Below are 16,386 nucleotides of genomic sequence, written 5' to 3' on the forward strand. Positions count from 1 at the left end.
AAGATTCAAAAATTTTGATGACTTTATTTTGATTGAACATTATCTCACTTCTATTGAGGACTTTTGTTCATCATAACAAAATTAGGACGTGTTTTAAGTCATCGACGGTGAATTTAGCTTTTAAGACCTTTTACTTACCTTAATAAACAGTAGAAATTAAGCTCGGGAGTAAAAGCAAAATCAAATATTTAATCTCTCTCCATCTAAATTATCTATTAACTTAATTTACGCTTAAGATTTTATTTATTTATAGTTTGAAATAATAATAGTTATGATAAAAAATGAAAATCCTAATACCATATGTTAAATTAACGATAATTTCTTTTGATCTTTTTAAACAATGAATAAGAGCAATATCTTATCAAATAAAGATAAAAAGAAATTAGATATAAAAACATCACCAAAACAAAGCTCAATTTTAATATCTTTGGGTTTCTTTTTCTTATTTTTCATTTGGCATTTAGTTAAAAGAAAATGAAAATGCCCCATGTTTTACTTTAATAAAAATATTTTCAACAACATGGATTGTTCTATGTCTAAAATCTAAAAAATATCATATGAATTTCAATAAGCTTAATTATGAATGAATGAAGAAGAGAGACTGTTTGATTATTGAAGTAAAGTTTTTTAATAATTCATATTTTAGGAGTTAGTTCGACTTTAGTCTCTATATTTTAAAATGTTCGTATTCAGTCTCTATACTATCAACAAACCTAAAAAAAATTAGTCCTTTTGTTAGTTTTGTGGTTCATGTGGCATTAAAATTAAACCACTTTAAACACGAGAGGAAAAAAAAAAATTAAATTACAAAGACTAAAAGTACTCTATTTTAACATTTTGGTAATTATTATTTTAACCTTGGATCATTTCTATTTCTAAACTTTAAAAAAACGATATTTTTAAAATGAAAATTAGACGACCAAACAAAAGACCATTATTCTTTAAAATTACAAAAACCAAAATATTCTAAATGAGAATACCGAGCATTTTAAAAGTACAAAAACTAAAATGAACTACAGTTGAAAGCAGATATCGAAATAGTATTTTAAACAATTCTCTTTTAAAAGACTATTAGAACTTATCAAAGGTATTTAAGAAATTGAGAGTGGAAGATTTTGATAGGATAAATGTAATGAGAAAATAAAAAGGGAGTTGAGGGGGAGATTAAATGGAGCACATGGATGCACGTTGAACATGGGATATATGTAGAGGCAAAAAATGCAACACAAGAACAAGACAAAATCACAAGCAGATTTCAAGTTCATCTTTTTCTTTGTTTAATATGGAAAAAAAAAAAAAAAATTCAAAAAAAATTTCCACCCTTTGTTTTCTTTTCTTTTTTTTAACACATGAAATCTTGTGGTCCTGTTTTGTACAACGACACGACCAATTATATTTTGACTTAAATACGACACGTAGCAAACATGTCGACAAACAAATAGTAGAACATACATGTTTTGACCTATTCATAATAGTGCTGCTATCGTCATTTATTGTTTGACACAAAAATATATATAACATGTAAGAATTACGTGGAGTCTGCAAAATAAATCAATAAATTATTATTTATTTCTTATCTTTTGGGTTGATTTTACAAATGTTAAATTCAAATTTTAGTGTCAATTTTTTAGGTTTGTATCTTTTCTTTATTCATACATATATGTACGGGATGAAAAAGATCATGTCAATTACTTAGGCTCAATTTAGTATGTTTGTATCTATTTAGTTCTTTAACTTTTGCCTTTAAACTTCTAATTCTGTGTACCTAAAATTCAATTTTTTTTAAAAAATGTAATTGATTTATTGATATATAGTACAAATTTGAATATTATTTCTAATGAAACGTTTTAATCTTGTGGCAAGTAGATACTTGATTTTCTTTCTTAAAAGTATTGAACTTTAGAAACAAAATTTGTACTTTTAAGAGTTTAGTAATCAAATACACACAAATTTCAAAATTCAATAACTAAAGAAGTGTTTGGGGTGAGGAGTAGAACATCGAAGAGTAAAAGTTATAGAGTCTAAGCAATTGTGAACTCTTGTGGGTAGACCCACAATGTAACGAGTTGATAAGATGTTAAATTGATGGGTCTCTCAAAGTCTTTGAGGCAAACAACGCAAAACTCACAACTACTACTTCTTTATTCTTACTTTCACCAAACACACTCTTCTAGTGTTTAACTTCTTCACTTTAGACATAAACATAATTGGTTACTATCAAATTTATAGGATACTTCTTCAAAAGGGATATATGAACAAGGATCAAACTATTTTAATATATGTCTAATTAAAAACATAGTTTAATGAATAATAATATATTATTTATATTTCAAAATTAGATAGTTTGATCCTTCACCTTTATTATTATTTTCTTCATTGATGCCTAGAAAGTTAAATGTGTGTCATTTGACCAATACCATAATCTTTTGATTTGATTGAAAGGGTTTATGTGGATGATTTTTGTTGTAAATTAAATAATTTAGAGATGATTTCTTTCGATCAATAAGAAATGACATGTCATCTTTTAGTACATCGAGAAACATTTAAGTTGAGCGATAATTGCTTTGGCTAGTATAGAATATACGCACATTTTTAAGTTTCTTTTGCTTACAATATTGAGTAGAAACATTTGAATCTTTTTGATATTAACGAAAGTAATGTATGTTGATTCTCATTAATTATACTTTATCCACTTTGATTTTTTCCCTTTTTGTTCGGCTAAAAAATACAACTATTTTTTTGTTACGAACGTCTTTAAAATGATCTTGAGAATGACTATTTTTTTTTTCTACGATTTTTCTCCTAAAGCCAGAATATTTGGTTATTTGGTGGGAAATTTAAATTTAATTAATGGTACGTAAATTACTTTATGTTGGTTGAGCTTTTGTTCCTTTGAATTATTGTAAGTGATCGTAAGCTTAGTGAATTAACATAAAAGAAAAATTTAGCCCCCTGTTATAAATTTGTTTTGATCTTTCATTTAATATAAAATAAATAATTTTACTGTCAACATGAACATTTACTTAATTGACCTAAAATATGTATTCTAATCAAAAGATCAGTGTAGAAAATTGATATCGATGAATATTTCAAGAGTGCATATTTTATTTAACTAAAAATTTAAAATACAAATTTTCTTTTATTGAGTCTAATAACATGAATGTAAAATTCAACTTTTTATTTTCTTAGAAAAATCATTGTAAATGAAAAAATTGTTAAAAACATTTACAAGTATGTAGCAAGATTTCATAATCTATCTAAGGTTTATAAATGTGTAGAATATCTATCAGTATCTATCATCGATAAACTATGAAATTTCTCTATATTTTAATTTATTTTGCTATATTTAAAAACTAACAATTTTTTTTTTCACTAATATAACAAATGACTCAAACATTGACACTACACTCTCTTGTTTTACAAAAATCATTTGTTAATCTCATTGATTTTAAATAGATAGTTATGTATGCAATTTAGAATATACGTCCTAACTAATTCTAATAAATGTCTACTTTAATATTAGGTTTTAAGTATCTTTGTTTTCCAAAGGTTAATTTTGGTATCTATATTTTAAATTTTTGTACATTTTATTACTTTCAACCTCCATTTATTTTAGTCTTAAATTAAAAGAGTAGAGCAAAAACCAACCTTAATTTAACGATTAAAATTTAAGAAAAAATTAAATATATAGAGACTAAAATAATATCCAAACCTATAAATTTAAATTTGGAGTGAATTGATAATCTATTGTTTATTGTTATTATTATTATTTTTTTTATTATGATTATTACTATTATTTTAGAAAGCATTTTAGAATATGGCTAACATTGTGAATTCAAAGTTTTTAAAAAGGAATTTGTTTGATAATATTATTTTAAAAAGAAATTCAAACAAGAAGGTTGTTTTTAAAATTACAAAGAAAATTTGAAAATAAAAAAGCTTTAAAAAAAATACATTTTGATGGATTTTGTTTTTAATAAACAAAAGTTAAAAAAAAAAAACAGAAAAAATTTGAATTTGTCGGTTGTCACCCAACAAAACTTGGTTTTTGAAAATTTTAATCTTTTTAATTTTGCAATCACGACTTTAGGAAGGATAAAAAAACTTGAATCTATTAAATTTCGGTTAGAGAAGCAAATAAACATTCTTATTAAATCCTAAAATTTTGAACCAAACTCCATAGTTTAACCTAAAATTGTTAATGTTAATGTTTATGTTTAATAAATTGTGTAATATATAGAGATGAAGCGATAAATCAAATTCCAATATCAAAATTTCAACCAAAATTTAGAATCTAAATTTATAATTTAAAATATACAAAATAAGATTACATATGGAATAACAACAAAACAAATAAAAATAATATTACCGCCGGGAACAAATATATATATATATATATATATATATATATATATATATATATATATCAATTGGAGAAGAAGGGAAGAAAAAAAAAACCACGGCGGCGATCCCGATTTCCGAATCTATGGAACGATTACCAATCTCAAGAATCGTTAGAGATTCCGGCGATATTCCTTTGATTTCCGGCGAGGAGTTCAGCGAGCGCCGTCATGGCTTTTACCTGCATCTCTAAAGCCGATATATAATCCGTCGCTTCTTCCAGAAGATTCGGGAACGAGAGTTTCCGACAACCAGGAACCAAGCGGCCAAGAATTTTCACCTTCCTTTGCACCGCAGGTAACTTCCTAGCCTTCTCGTTCTTGAGCTCCGGTTTACGAGCGAGTAATTTCTTCGTCCTCCGTCGTCGTCTGGCAAGGCTCTGGCGGAATCGAGTGGCTAGAATCGCTCGACTCCATCGAGACCTCCCCTTGGCTGTAGCGGCGAGTACAGAATCCGCAGTTTGGCGAACTAGGTTTCCGTTAATCGTAGATGAGGAGCGTGGATGAGTGACTCGGCGAAGCGCTTCCGCGAGCCTAGATGAGTAGATCTGTTGCTGGATTTCAGTTTTCCATGTGTGTTGAGTAGGTTCGGCGGTTAGAATTTTAGGTGGTCGCTTATTGGCCGGGTGCGGCAATAACGTTGTGGAATTGTTAGATTGATCGGCGTCCATGGAATAGTATAAGCTGAAAGCGTTGAATTAGAAAGAAATCAGCGAGAGAATCTGCAATAGGACAGAGAAACAAAATAATTACATGAGGCAAAAACATGGGAGTAGCGATTGAATGAAGAAGAAGAATGAATGAATGAATGAATGAATATACCAATTGAAGATATTGAAAGAATTGAATGAAGAGTTTGAGTTTTGAGAGAGAAAGAAAGGGTTTAAAAGAATCACGGGAAAAATATCACGCGTTCTGAGTCCTTCAAACACGTTTACTTCCCTTTCTCTTCCTCTCTCTTCTTTCCCATTTCTTCCCCATATATATATATATATATATATATATCTTTAATTCCTTTACTCTCTTTTTATATATATAAAATATATAATTTTAATATAACCGAGAAGAGATTCGAACATCTAACTTTTTCATTCTAACACATGCTCCAAATCCGAAAAATCTTCTAGATTAAAATCGACTAGTTGAGTCAAGAGAATTATTTTAATTGGAACATAATTGAAACAAACGTTCTATAATAATTCTTTTGACATTGTTAGTGTTACATGTAGACACGTGTTGATGTTAGAGTAAAAACATTACAAATAGATTCATTTGTAAGTAAAGTTTGAAGGAAAACTCTTGCTTTTTACTCTTTTGTGTTTAGCTAAATTATACATTCGTTGTCTTGACACCACGTTGGTGTGAGTGTTCTTCCACGGGTCACCTTGAAAAGGCAAGGTTAATACCAAAGAAGTGAGTTGCCAAAGGGTGAATGAGACTTATGAGACATGCGAGTTTTTCATGTCAATATAATTCAACTAATTTTTCATATCGATATACTTTCACACGGACATTCTAATGTTTTCAAAACCAATGAAGTTTTGAAAACTAAAATTTATAGGGATTCATTCGATAACATTGTTGCTTTTTTTTCCCTTCTCCTAAATTGCTTAGGATCCAAAGAATACCCCTCCGGTTAATTAATGCTCCACACAAACATTTAATTAATGAAAACGTGAGTTTCAAACATAGTTTAATGAATAAAACATGCTTACGGTTATCACATCAAAGATGTTCAATCTCTCACCTATAGTTGTTTAAGTAAAACGTTGACAATAAAATAGTAAAAAAGAATATATCATCCAATAACTTAGTTATTTTTTAATTAACTTTTCAATATCTAAGTTAAATAGAGATATAATCATTCAAATCCATAGAATTACATCTATATTTCTTTAAAAAAAATATATTTTCTTTATTATTTTTTTATTTATAAAATATGTATACACGTATATATATGGTAAGAAAATAATTGCAAATGAAAAAGGGTTAAAAATATTTATAAAACATAAAAGGTAAATAATTTGGTTGATATGAGTTATGGAAAAAGTCCATATATATAAAACAAAAATGTATGACTATATATTATATATTGTTATTAGATTGATTTGATGGTGAGCATATAGTATATAAAAATGTACCCTATAATCTATATAGCCTTAGTTTCAATTTCTTTCTCTCTCTCTCTCTCTCTCTTTATCAAATGATAGGGAGATTCTTGAGTTTTACTTTTTCTTTTTTAGAGATTTAGATACATTACTACCCATGTGATGTTATGTTTCCTTTCTATTATTTTATTTCTATTTCTATTTCTATTTCTATTTCTATTTCACTACATAAATAATAATAAATATGCTACACTATATTTATATTAATTAATCCCATTAAATATAATTATATATATAAAAAAAAAACATTCTCTTTCTTAAACTTAACATTATTATTATTGTTGTTTTATTTTCAAGGCTTCAAATCCTATTTTTTATGCTTATTTTATTTTTCTTTTTTTTTTTTAAGTTTAAATTTCTTATTTTTATATATTCATTATGTAAATTTTGTTAAAGACCATTTTTAAAAAAATATTTCAAAATATAATAAACATAAATGCTATATTTTGTAAATATTTGAGTTTTATTTTTGCTATATTGCTTAAAATTGAATAATGTCTTTCTATATATATATATTTTTTGTGAATAATTTAAATTTATAAAGTAAGAATATTAACAAACATCATTACTATTTATTACTAACTTAACTAATTAGTCTAAAAAAATTGCTAATCAACCTTTTTTTTTCTACTTCCTAATTATATTTACATTGACTTTAATTAGATTCTATTTTGATTATAGACAAAAAGAAAAAAAAAAATAGTGTACCTCGTTCCATCAACCTAAAGATGTTTCAAACAATTTAGAAGAAAATATCGAACAAACTACAACGCTGTAAAGCTCAATACAAACTAATCGATGAAAAGTGGCCACATTTATTAACCTTTTGTTTACAAGGTAATTAACCCTTGAAAATCCTAAACAAATCTATTACTTGATTCAATTATTAATGATGATATATTAAATAAATTTTTTTTTAAAAAGTAATTAGGTGGGGTGGAGGATATTGGTAATATATTAAAATTGGTTGCTAAAGTGTTTTAAAAAACAATATATAAGTTGGGAAGAGAAGGCAACAAAAGAAAAAAAAGAAAAAAAAAACAGGTTTTGAATTGTTATTAATTATTATTGTTAGAAGCAAAAAACATGCACAACCTCACTTTGTCTCCATGTCTTGTCTTCAAAGCTAGGCAAATTCCAAAAAACATTAATTAATATATAACACTTCTTTTCTTTTTCTTTTTTTTTTTTTGAATTAAGTTATCCATTTGAATTATTCTTTAATTTAACTTTATTGTTTAGTCAAATCGATTTCGTAAAATTAACTTAATTCAATGATAATTTATGTAAGACGCTTTTTTCCTAAAAGTTGAATATTTGACCTACTATCGTGATTGTTGGTACTTTTGTGTGAGTATAATACTTGATTAATTATCAAATTACCTTCTCGACTCAACTAAATTGAAACTAAACTTGAACTATATTACCTAATTAGGTACAACCAAGTCATTTTATTATTTTCTTTAAGCAGAAATATGTTTTACTCGTATTATATAATATTCGGTTGCATAAAAATGAGAACAATTTTAGTATGGACCCGAGTATTTTTCTTTTTTTTTTTTTTTCTGTTTTATTTGAAAAGTTCCAATTTCGGTTGTTGATTGTCGTTGTTAACCTTAGTTAATGATAAAAATTACACAACAATTAGTTTATAAGAAATTTGTGTATTTTCAAAAATTCTCTTTACTTCTCTAAATTTTCATTCATTCACCAAACCATGTCACGTAAAATTATCATTAGTCATTTTCAATATTCATTTACCACGAAAAACAAAATTTTATTTGAAAATGATATAACATAAAAGGACTATATTAAAAAACAAAAATACATATACATATATATATATATAAATTATTTTAAATGATAAAACAGTTAGATACTTACAAATATAGCAAAATTTTACTTTTTAATCGGTGGTAGACGAAAATCGTTACGTTATAGATACAAAATTGTGGTTAGGGGTAGAGTTTGATTATTAAAATAGGAGAAAGTGGATGTGTTGGGAAGCACTAATTGAGGTGTATGTGTGTGTGTGGATGTGGGTGTGGGTGTGGGTGTCAACAGAAATTTGTTTTCATGCAAGGCAATGATTAGTAGTGATGTAATTAAGCCAATTGAGCAAATAAACTAAAACAAAAAAGAAGAAGAAGAAGAAGAAGAAGAAGTAGAAGAAGAAGAAGAAGGCAAGTGGTTGTTTATTTGTTTTGATGCTAACTTTCAATCATGTGCCCTTCCCTCTATTCTTTATTTCTCTTTTGGATTCTTCCTTCTTTTTTGGTATGTCCCCCCCTCTCTCTCTCTTCTCTTTTCTTTTCTTTTCTTTTCTTTCTAAATTATGATTCTGCCTCTCTCTCTTTTTTTCTTTTCTTTTCTTTTATATATATATAGGTTTGGACTATTCTTTGTTTTGTTTCTTAGATGTGGCAATTTTTCATCCACATCTATTGCTTCTCAATAATCCTCTCTACACACCTCTTCTATATCATCATCATCATCCCCATAACCCTATACTACCTTCCATCTCTTTAACCCTCTTAAATTGCTTCTTAATCCTAATTACACTTCAATTTTTTACCTTTAATTTGTTTATTAGTTTCTAATCTTTGTCTATCGTTGTTTTCGAAAGCTAGGCAAAGAAAGAACATCAATTGCCTCTCGTATTAGGGTTGTCTTAACCTTTTAAAGTTTTTCGTATTATTCTAATCCCGTCTCTCTTTAATTTTGCAAAATTTTTCGCTCCCTCGTGAAAGATTCTAGATTTGACCCCACACTTACAAATCGTTAATTCTAAAAGGAAAAAGGAAAAAATATATATTGTTTTTTTTTTCTAGAAAAAAGAATAGAATTAATAACAGAAAGAATTTTTATATACATATATGCATAAATAATAAGACAATGACATGACAATGGGGTTGCCTACCTTATTGGAGGCATTCTTCTATATTTCTTGCTTTATTTTTGCCACTCAAATAATACTCTCACATCAAAATATGCTAATCTTCATTCACAAAATTTTGTGATCTAATCCCCCCATTTTTTTTTTCTTTCTCTTTGTATATATTTCTTGTTTAATAGGTAACGAAAATTCAAGTGATATTGAGTTACTCATTATACTTATAGATATGTGATGATTTGAGTCTCTCACTAATGGTATATACTTTTTAATCAGTTGAGGAGATATCTTAGAGTTGATAAATATTTTAAGCTAAACTATAAGAAAAAGTACTATAGAATTTTTCTATTTGTTTTTTTTTTAATAAAACATCTTTATATATTTATATTTTTTTTGAAGTTATGATATTACCCCTAAACTTTCGTAAAGGTATCAAAATTATCCTTAAAGAATAGAAATCGTTCATAATTTTGAACCAAATCGAGATTTAGAACTATATGGTGATAACTAATCTAAATAATTTGACAGTTTAAATTTTCATTATAGGTTACTATCACGTCATTTTAAATCTTAATATCTATTAAAAGTTTTAGGTCATTTTCGAAACGTTTGAGAAATTTTTGTCTCTTCATATATATATATATATATATATATATATATATATATATATATATATATATATATATATATATATATATATATATATATATATATATATATATATATATATAAAGTTAAAAAAACAATATATTCATATTTGTGTGTATATAAAGGTTTATTTACAATTAATTTATTAAAATGTATACACTAAAATTTACTCAAACTTAATATGGATTCTTTTTAAGTCAAGAACTAACTCAATTAAATTAAATTCATATGATCACTTTTCAACTACTCTTTTTTGTTTAAATTTAATAAAATCCATCAAAATAGGGCCAATTCAAAATGTGTTCACCCCACTAAAATTTTGAAGTTCTTAAAACTTTATTATATGTTCTTACTAATCATCATTAAACCCCTATCAAGTTGGGATTTCTTTTTATAAATTAATCACATATTCAAAATACCCCAAATAAGATAAGGTTATGCCAATTACTTTTGTTTTTGTTAATTAATTTTTTAATGATTGTTCAAATTAAAGATATATATTATTTTATAGTATGTTTTTCTTCATGTTCCCCCCCATAGCTTTTTATCTTATATGATTTAATGTTAATTCTTTCCTTCAACTTGCAAGCAACCAATAAAATTTAGACAGCTATATTAGTATATATAATATATGTGTTTATATATATAAAACTATATATTAAAATCAGACAGCTTTACTTTACTGTTAAATCTCTTACTTATATATCAGATTTCCTTTTCATGCCTTTAGTTCTTATGGATAATTGAAACTAATTATTAATGATGATGATAATATTTTTTTTTTTTTATATATGTGTATTTGCATTGGAATCTTGTTTTTGATCAACAATGATTTCAATCAAATCAATTTGTCATGCAATTTACTTATAACTCTCAAAACTAATGATAGGAATAAAATTAAAATCTTTCAAGTTTAGGAAGTAATTGATTTAGGGCTTTTGTTTTTAAGAAATGTTAATGGATAAGTATTATCGTGGATCCACATCTGAAAAATGCGAAGAGTTTACAATATTTAAAAGAGATACAGGGGGATGCCCTCTCAATATATACTATGGATCATTTGAAGTGTAGAGTTTGGTTGATTTGAGTTGGTTTAGGAAGTTTATATATTTAAAGTGTAAAGTTAAGTTGGATTAAGTTATAATACATCTGGTGCAATTTTTTTAACCTTAAAAACACGTGCACTTTTTATGATTTTTCTTTTTATAATTTTGTTTTTACTCTTTTTGTTGTGCCATCTAACTAAACACACTCTCTCAAATTCTTAACACTTATTTTGAGATGTGAACTCACACCTAAATAAAAATATATTTTACAATAGTCTATTTATCTATATATATACTTGCACTTAACATATACAACATACTATTATTTATATGATCAACAATAACCCTCCATATACTTTTGCGTTCATAGAATATATGAGTTAAAACATGCATAGAAATAGGGTTGTCATGAGCCAAATTTCATGCATACAAAAGATATTGTTCATTAAGATAGTCAAGCTAGTCGGTCCTACCAAGTAAACACAAGCAATATCCTCCTCTTAGATTGTAGTGGGACTTTTAAGAAGAACTTGGCTTTCTCAATGCTTATGACTATAAGGATGATCCTATCATCCTTAGACAATCTCTTGGTATTAAATTATTATAAAGGATAATTATTAAACACTATAAACTAATAATTTCAAATTTGTATATAGAAGAACTTTCACTAGCCAAACTTTTTTCATTTGTTCTTAATTTTAGTATATATTATTGGTCGAGTTGGTTGTTGGAGTTACTTTTTGGAGATGAATGGTAAATGGTTGTCCAAGGTAATTGTCGAAGTTGCCTACCAAAGTTGATCATTCAAAGTGGTCTTTTTGGTCGTTAGAGGAGGTTATTGGAGTTGATCATATAAAAGGTGATTTTTCACATGAGTTTTTCATGGGAGGTTGTTCCCGGATTCTAAAGCTTGTTGTTGGAGGCTCTAGATGTTGGAACTAGTCTCATGAAGATAGTCGTCAGAGTTAGTCACACAAAGTTTTTGTTAAAGATCGTTGTCAGAAGCCAAAGTTGATCATTGGAGTGTGTCATTGATGATCATTGAATCGAGTCATTAAAAACACTTGAGGGAGGGCGAGAGAGTTGGTAAAAATAATCAACTAAACTCCGTCAACATTTAAAATTGGTGAGCCAAACATTGAGTTGATAACTTTTACCGACTCAACCCAACTCATGTTAGTGAGCTAAACATTATATCTAAAAATAAAAAATAATTTAGAAAACTCGAGAATAACTAAGTTGATAATTAAAATATCATTATTTTTTTCAACTTTCACATGCAGTCTTTTTTTTTTTTTAAGAAAAACAAAACGAAAAAGAAAATGTATACTTATACCAAACCATTTGTTTTGTTGCCTTTTATATCTGTGCATTCATTTGGCAATTCATCAACAAATCATTCAATTCTATGGAAATATTCGATGCGGCCATTAAGATAGATAGCGAAAATTAATACCAAATTCAGGATTTCAAACAATTAATTTAATCAAAATCACAAATGTTAATCACTGAAGTCATTGGGATAATATGCATCCATGCAGAATTCTCAAAAAGAAAATGAACCCTTAACTCCTCTGAAATATTGCAAGATCAAAGGTTACATTCCTGTCTTTGATACTGCAATTAAACTCTTCTTCTAAATTCTAATGGTTCTTTTACATGAATAGCATCCCATCTCGTCATCTCATCAGTGAAAACAAAATCAAATAAGATCATGGATGATTCCCAAAATAATTTGCATTTATGAATTAATATCTCTTTCTTTCTATGTATATGTATGAATACAAGGCCTAATAACTCTTCAGTTTTTACAACTATTCTGATGATAAACGACTTATACTTTCTAACTGGCATCTAAATCCAAAAAAAAAAAAAAAAAATTGTAAAAAATGCAGCTACAACCTCCATTTCTCTTGCTCTTCACTCTGTTTAATGCTGTTGTCTTTGGTTTTGAAGCTGTGAATCATGCAAGAGCCTTTGACCTTACAGTTCAATCCGTTGTTGTTGTTGACAAGTCGGGAAGAGGCGATTTCCAGACCGTTCAAGCAGCCATTGACTCAGTTCCACCTAATAACAATCAATGGATTAAGATTCAAATAAACCCTGGTGTATACAAGTAATACTAAAACAGTACCATTATGAAATTTGGTATTGAGGTTTTGTTCTAATATTGTTGGCAAACCTTTTGCAGAGAAAAGGTGACAATCCCACCAGAAAAACCTTTCATATATCTCGAAGGAGCTGACCGCAGCAATACGATCATCACATTCGATGACCATCAACAAACGGACACTAGTGCTACATTTACTTCACGTCCTCCTAACATTATTGCTAGAGGCATTACTTTTGAGGTGCTGTGGCTTCTAAAAACTGAATTTATATTCATAGCATCATTTGAGATTTTGAAGCCCAAGTTAAGTTCATAGTTAATGATATATATCGTATGGCGTACGCACCTGAGAGGGGTTTGAGCAGGATTCTATAACTCTCAATATCTGTCTTGTTATAGAATTGTTGCTTTTGTATGGTAAATCAAGATGTTTGATTATGTGTTATTGTGATGCACACAGAACTCCTTCAACCTTGAAGAAGCTCCAGAGCTGTTTGTTTGCGATGATGGAACTTACATTACACAAGCAATAGCAGCAAGAATCTATGGCGACAAATCGGCATTTTTTAACTGTGGATTCAAAGGGTATCAAGACACGTTATGGGATGTGCAAGGTCGCCATTTCTTCCAAAATTGCTACATTGAAGGAGCCATAGACTTCATCTTTGGTAGTGGCCAATCAGTTTATAAGGTACTCAGTTCAAATGTCAATGTTTCTGTTATTTACACCATTGGAAGAGACTTTTACGGCAACTTGGGACCATAAAAACATGTTCTTTTGACAATGTAGGATTGCTTGATAAATGTTAATGTTGCAAGTCTCCCTCAAGTCCACCAAGGATTCATTACTGCACAAGGTCGAAGATCAGCAGCAGATCCAAGTGGATTTGTATTTAAAGGGTGCACCATAACGGGTAGTGGCAAAGCTTTGTTGGGGAGAGCATATGGTCCTTTTTCCAGAGTTATATTCAAAGATGCTATAATGGGTCCAGTGGTAGCACCAGAGGGATGGGACGCCTGGAACTTCAAGAGCAAAGAGTAAGTTCACAGCCAGTGTGTTTTTCAAGCTCAAGCACAGTGAAGCATAATAGTCATTTAGGACTTAAGCGAGGCACAAAAAAAATGCAGGGTTTTTTATTTTTTATTTATTTATTTTTTTTTTTTTTTTGAGGCGCATTATATATCAAAGTAATGCATAAAGAAGAGAACACAAGAAAATTTGCATTAGGCATAGTAAATTTAATTTTTTCTGGTTAATAAAGAATGAAAAATCCCCAAGAAACAAGGCTTTGAATCTTGGGGCTTCACAAAAGGTCAGTCTCGCCTTTTCAAGACGAGGTGCTACTGCCTTGAACTTAAAAAAAAAAAAGGGAAAAAAGCCTCTCACTTCTAAGTTTTTTAATTGAATTGCCAAGTTCTAATTGGTGTTGCATTCTTTAGGAAAAATTTTATGTACGTTGAGGAGAATTGTACCGGACCAGGAGCTTCCACTTCCATGAGAGTTCCATGGGCAAAGACACTTGATGCCTCGCAACTAAGACGCTTCTCTGTGGAATCCTTCATTAACCAAGATGGGTGGATTCCTAGACTCCCTTGAAACATTCTGATACTTCACTCATGATGATTAGACCTGCGTTTTGTTAACTCGCTCATTTCAAATAAAAGTTTTGATAGTTTGGTTGAATGTTTTCCTTCTACAGGTTGTGTACTAATTTGATAGGAAAATTGTTAATAATTGGTGTTTCTTTTCTTTTTGGGTGTTTCAAATGTTTCATTATATAAAGAAGAAAATAAAAGGAAATTTTAGAATTCTCTTCGTGTTTCAAACCACAATATGTGTTAGATAGATACTTGAGCTTGAGCACTTCAAATCTTTCTACAAATAACAAAATATATATTTTAATACAAGAGTTAATTTGGAAATTCATGGAGAAACATGACTTGTAGTAGTCTTCATACAGTACCTTAGAATTCAAAGAAAAGAGTGATCACTTTTCTCTTCTTTTAAAAGGACTGTACACCCTCCAACAAAGGGCCGGCCTTCTTCGTCATCCACCTAAGCTACACGAAAAGGCCAAAAGCCAACCCTAAGAGACAACAAAGGACAAGTTTTAGAGCGATTTTAAAATAGTCAAAATCATTTCTATCATGAATCAAACCTCCTATTTTTGAGATTGATGGTACAAGCAAGTCATACTCCTTTTGGCCACTACAACTGATCTTGGATGAACGTTATATTTAAGAGTGATTTTAAATGTGACACAAAAGTGAGTTCGACCACTCCAAAATCACTAACAATCATGCCCGAACTTTCACAGGGGCTTTTTGTGATTCTTTTCCGTTCATTCAAAAAGAAAATTCAAACACTTAATATCCGACCTTCCACATTAGGAATGTCCTAACTTGAGTGATCAAACTAATTACATACTAAACTATATTCTAATTGAACATGATTCTCAAGTATAACCAACACACTATCATCATATTCATTCAAGGATATATGCCGTCAACACTTCATTAACTCTATGCTCAAATTTAATGCCAGGAACAACAAAAGCTAAACAAACAAAACTATCATGTGAAGGTTAATCCCCTACACTAATACTAAACACTATCCTCCAACCACTTCTCCCCATAACGAATAGAATAAGTAAAGACGAAAATCAAATAGAGACATGTTAGATTAACCCAAATCCAACCTGATAGTGATACCAGCCAATATCTCATCAACAACCGTAACTAATGAAAATTTCCCACAAAACAATGAAATTCGTGGATTGAATTCAGCCACAAAACCCCATTACAGTTCTGATTAGGAATCTATGTTCTTTGTGTGGAAATCTGAAAATGCAAAGTGGCAGAGTCTGAGTTGATTACCTGATAAAAATATCAAAATTGTTTATGGTGGACAGCCATAGCTAGAACTTTCAGCTTGCGAACATGTGCGACAAACGCCATTGAATTGTCCGCTGAAGATTGGTTTGCATTTGAGGAAGCAAAATCGAAAACTATTTCTTTTTATGAGGTTTTGTATGAAATACCAAAGAGTGAACCTTTTTTTTCCGAAAAAAACAACGGACTGATTTTTAATTAAGATTTATTCATAACTAAATTTTAGATT

General features: G+C 28.7%; 1 protein-coding gene and 1 long non-coding RNA gene across 12 annotated transcripts; both read right to left on the bottom strand.

The window, feature by feature from the left end:
* Window positions 1-4,274: 4,274 nt before the first annotated feature.
* LOC103503137 (transcription factor bHLH149) lies at window positions 4,275-5,390 on the bottom strand. Of its 2 annotated transcripts, none has more exons than XM_051084643.1 (2): window positions 5,223-5,390; window positions 4,275-5,122 (listed from the first exon to the last, which is right to left on the bottom strand). In XM_051084643.1, the coding sequence occupies exon 2, from the start codon at window positions 5,069-5,071 to the stop codon at window positions 4,505-4,507; it is 567 nt and encodes a 188-aa protein (XP_050940600.1). In that variant the 5' UTR covers window positions 5,072-5,122; window positions 5,223-5,390; the 3' UTR covers window positions 4,275-4,504. The 2 variants fall into 2 exon arrangements, with proteins under 2 accessions (XP_050940600.1, XP_016903402.1); XM_017047913.2 differs by having other exon boundaries at window positions 4,275-5,084; window positions 5,223-5,371.
* Window positions 5,391-12,874: 7,484 nt separating this feature from the next.
* Window positions 12,875-16,313, bottom strand: LOC127149408 (uncharacterized). 10 transcript variants are annotated; one of them, XR_007820962.1, is made up of 5 exons: window positions 16,143-16,313; window positions 15,230-15,352; window positions 14,739-15,141; window positions 13,338-14,288; window positions 12,875-13,222 (listed from the first exon to the last, which is right to left on the bottom strand). It is a non-coding gene; the product is annotated as an uncharacterized LOC127149408 (long non-coding RNA). The 10 variants fall into 10 exon arrangements; XR_007820966.1 differs by having other exon boundaries at window positions 14,739-14,895; window positions 15,230-15,326; window positions 16,143-16,310; XR_007820961.1 differs by having other exon boundaries at window positions 13,338-14,282; window positions 14,739-14,895; window positions 16,143-16,309.
* Window positions 16,314-16,386: the final 73 nt, after the last annotated feature.

Source organism: Cucumis melo, chromosome 5, assembly GCF_025177605.1.
Source record: "Cucumis melo cultivar AY chromosome 5, USDA_Cmelo_AY_1.0, whole genome shotgun sequence".
NCBI classification, from domain to species: domain Eukaryota; kingdom Viridiplantae; phylum Streptophyta; class Magnoliopsida; order Cucurbitales; family Cucurbitaceae; genus Cucumis; species Cucumis melo.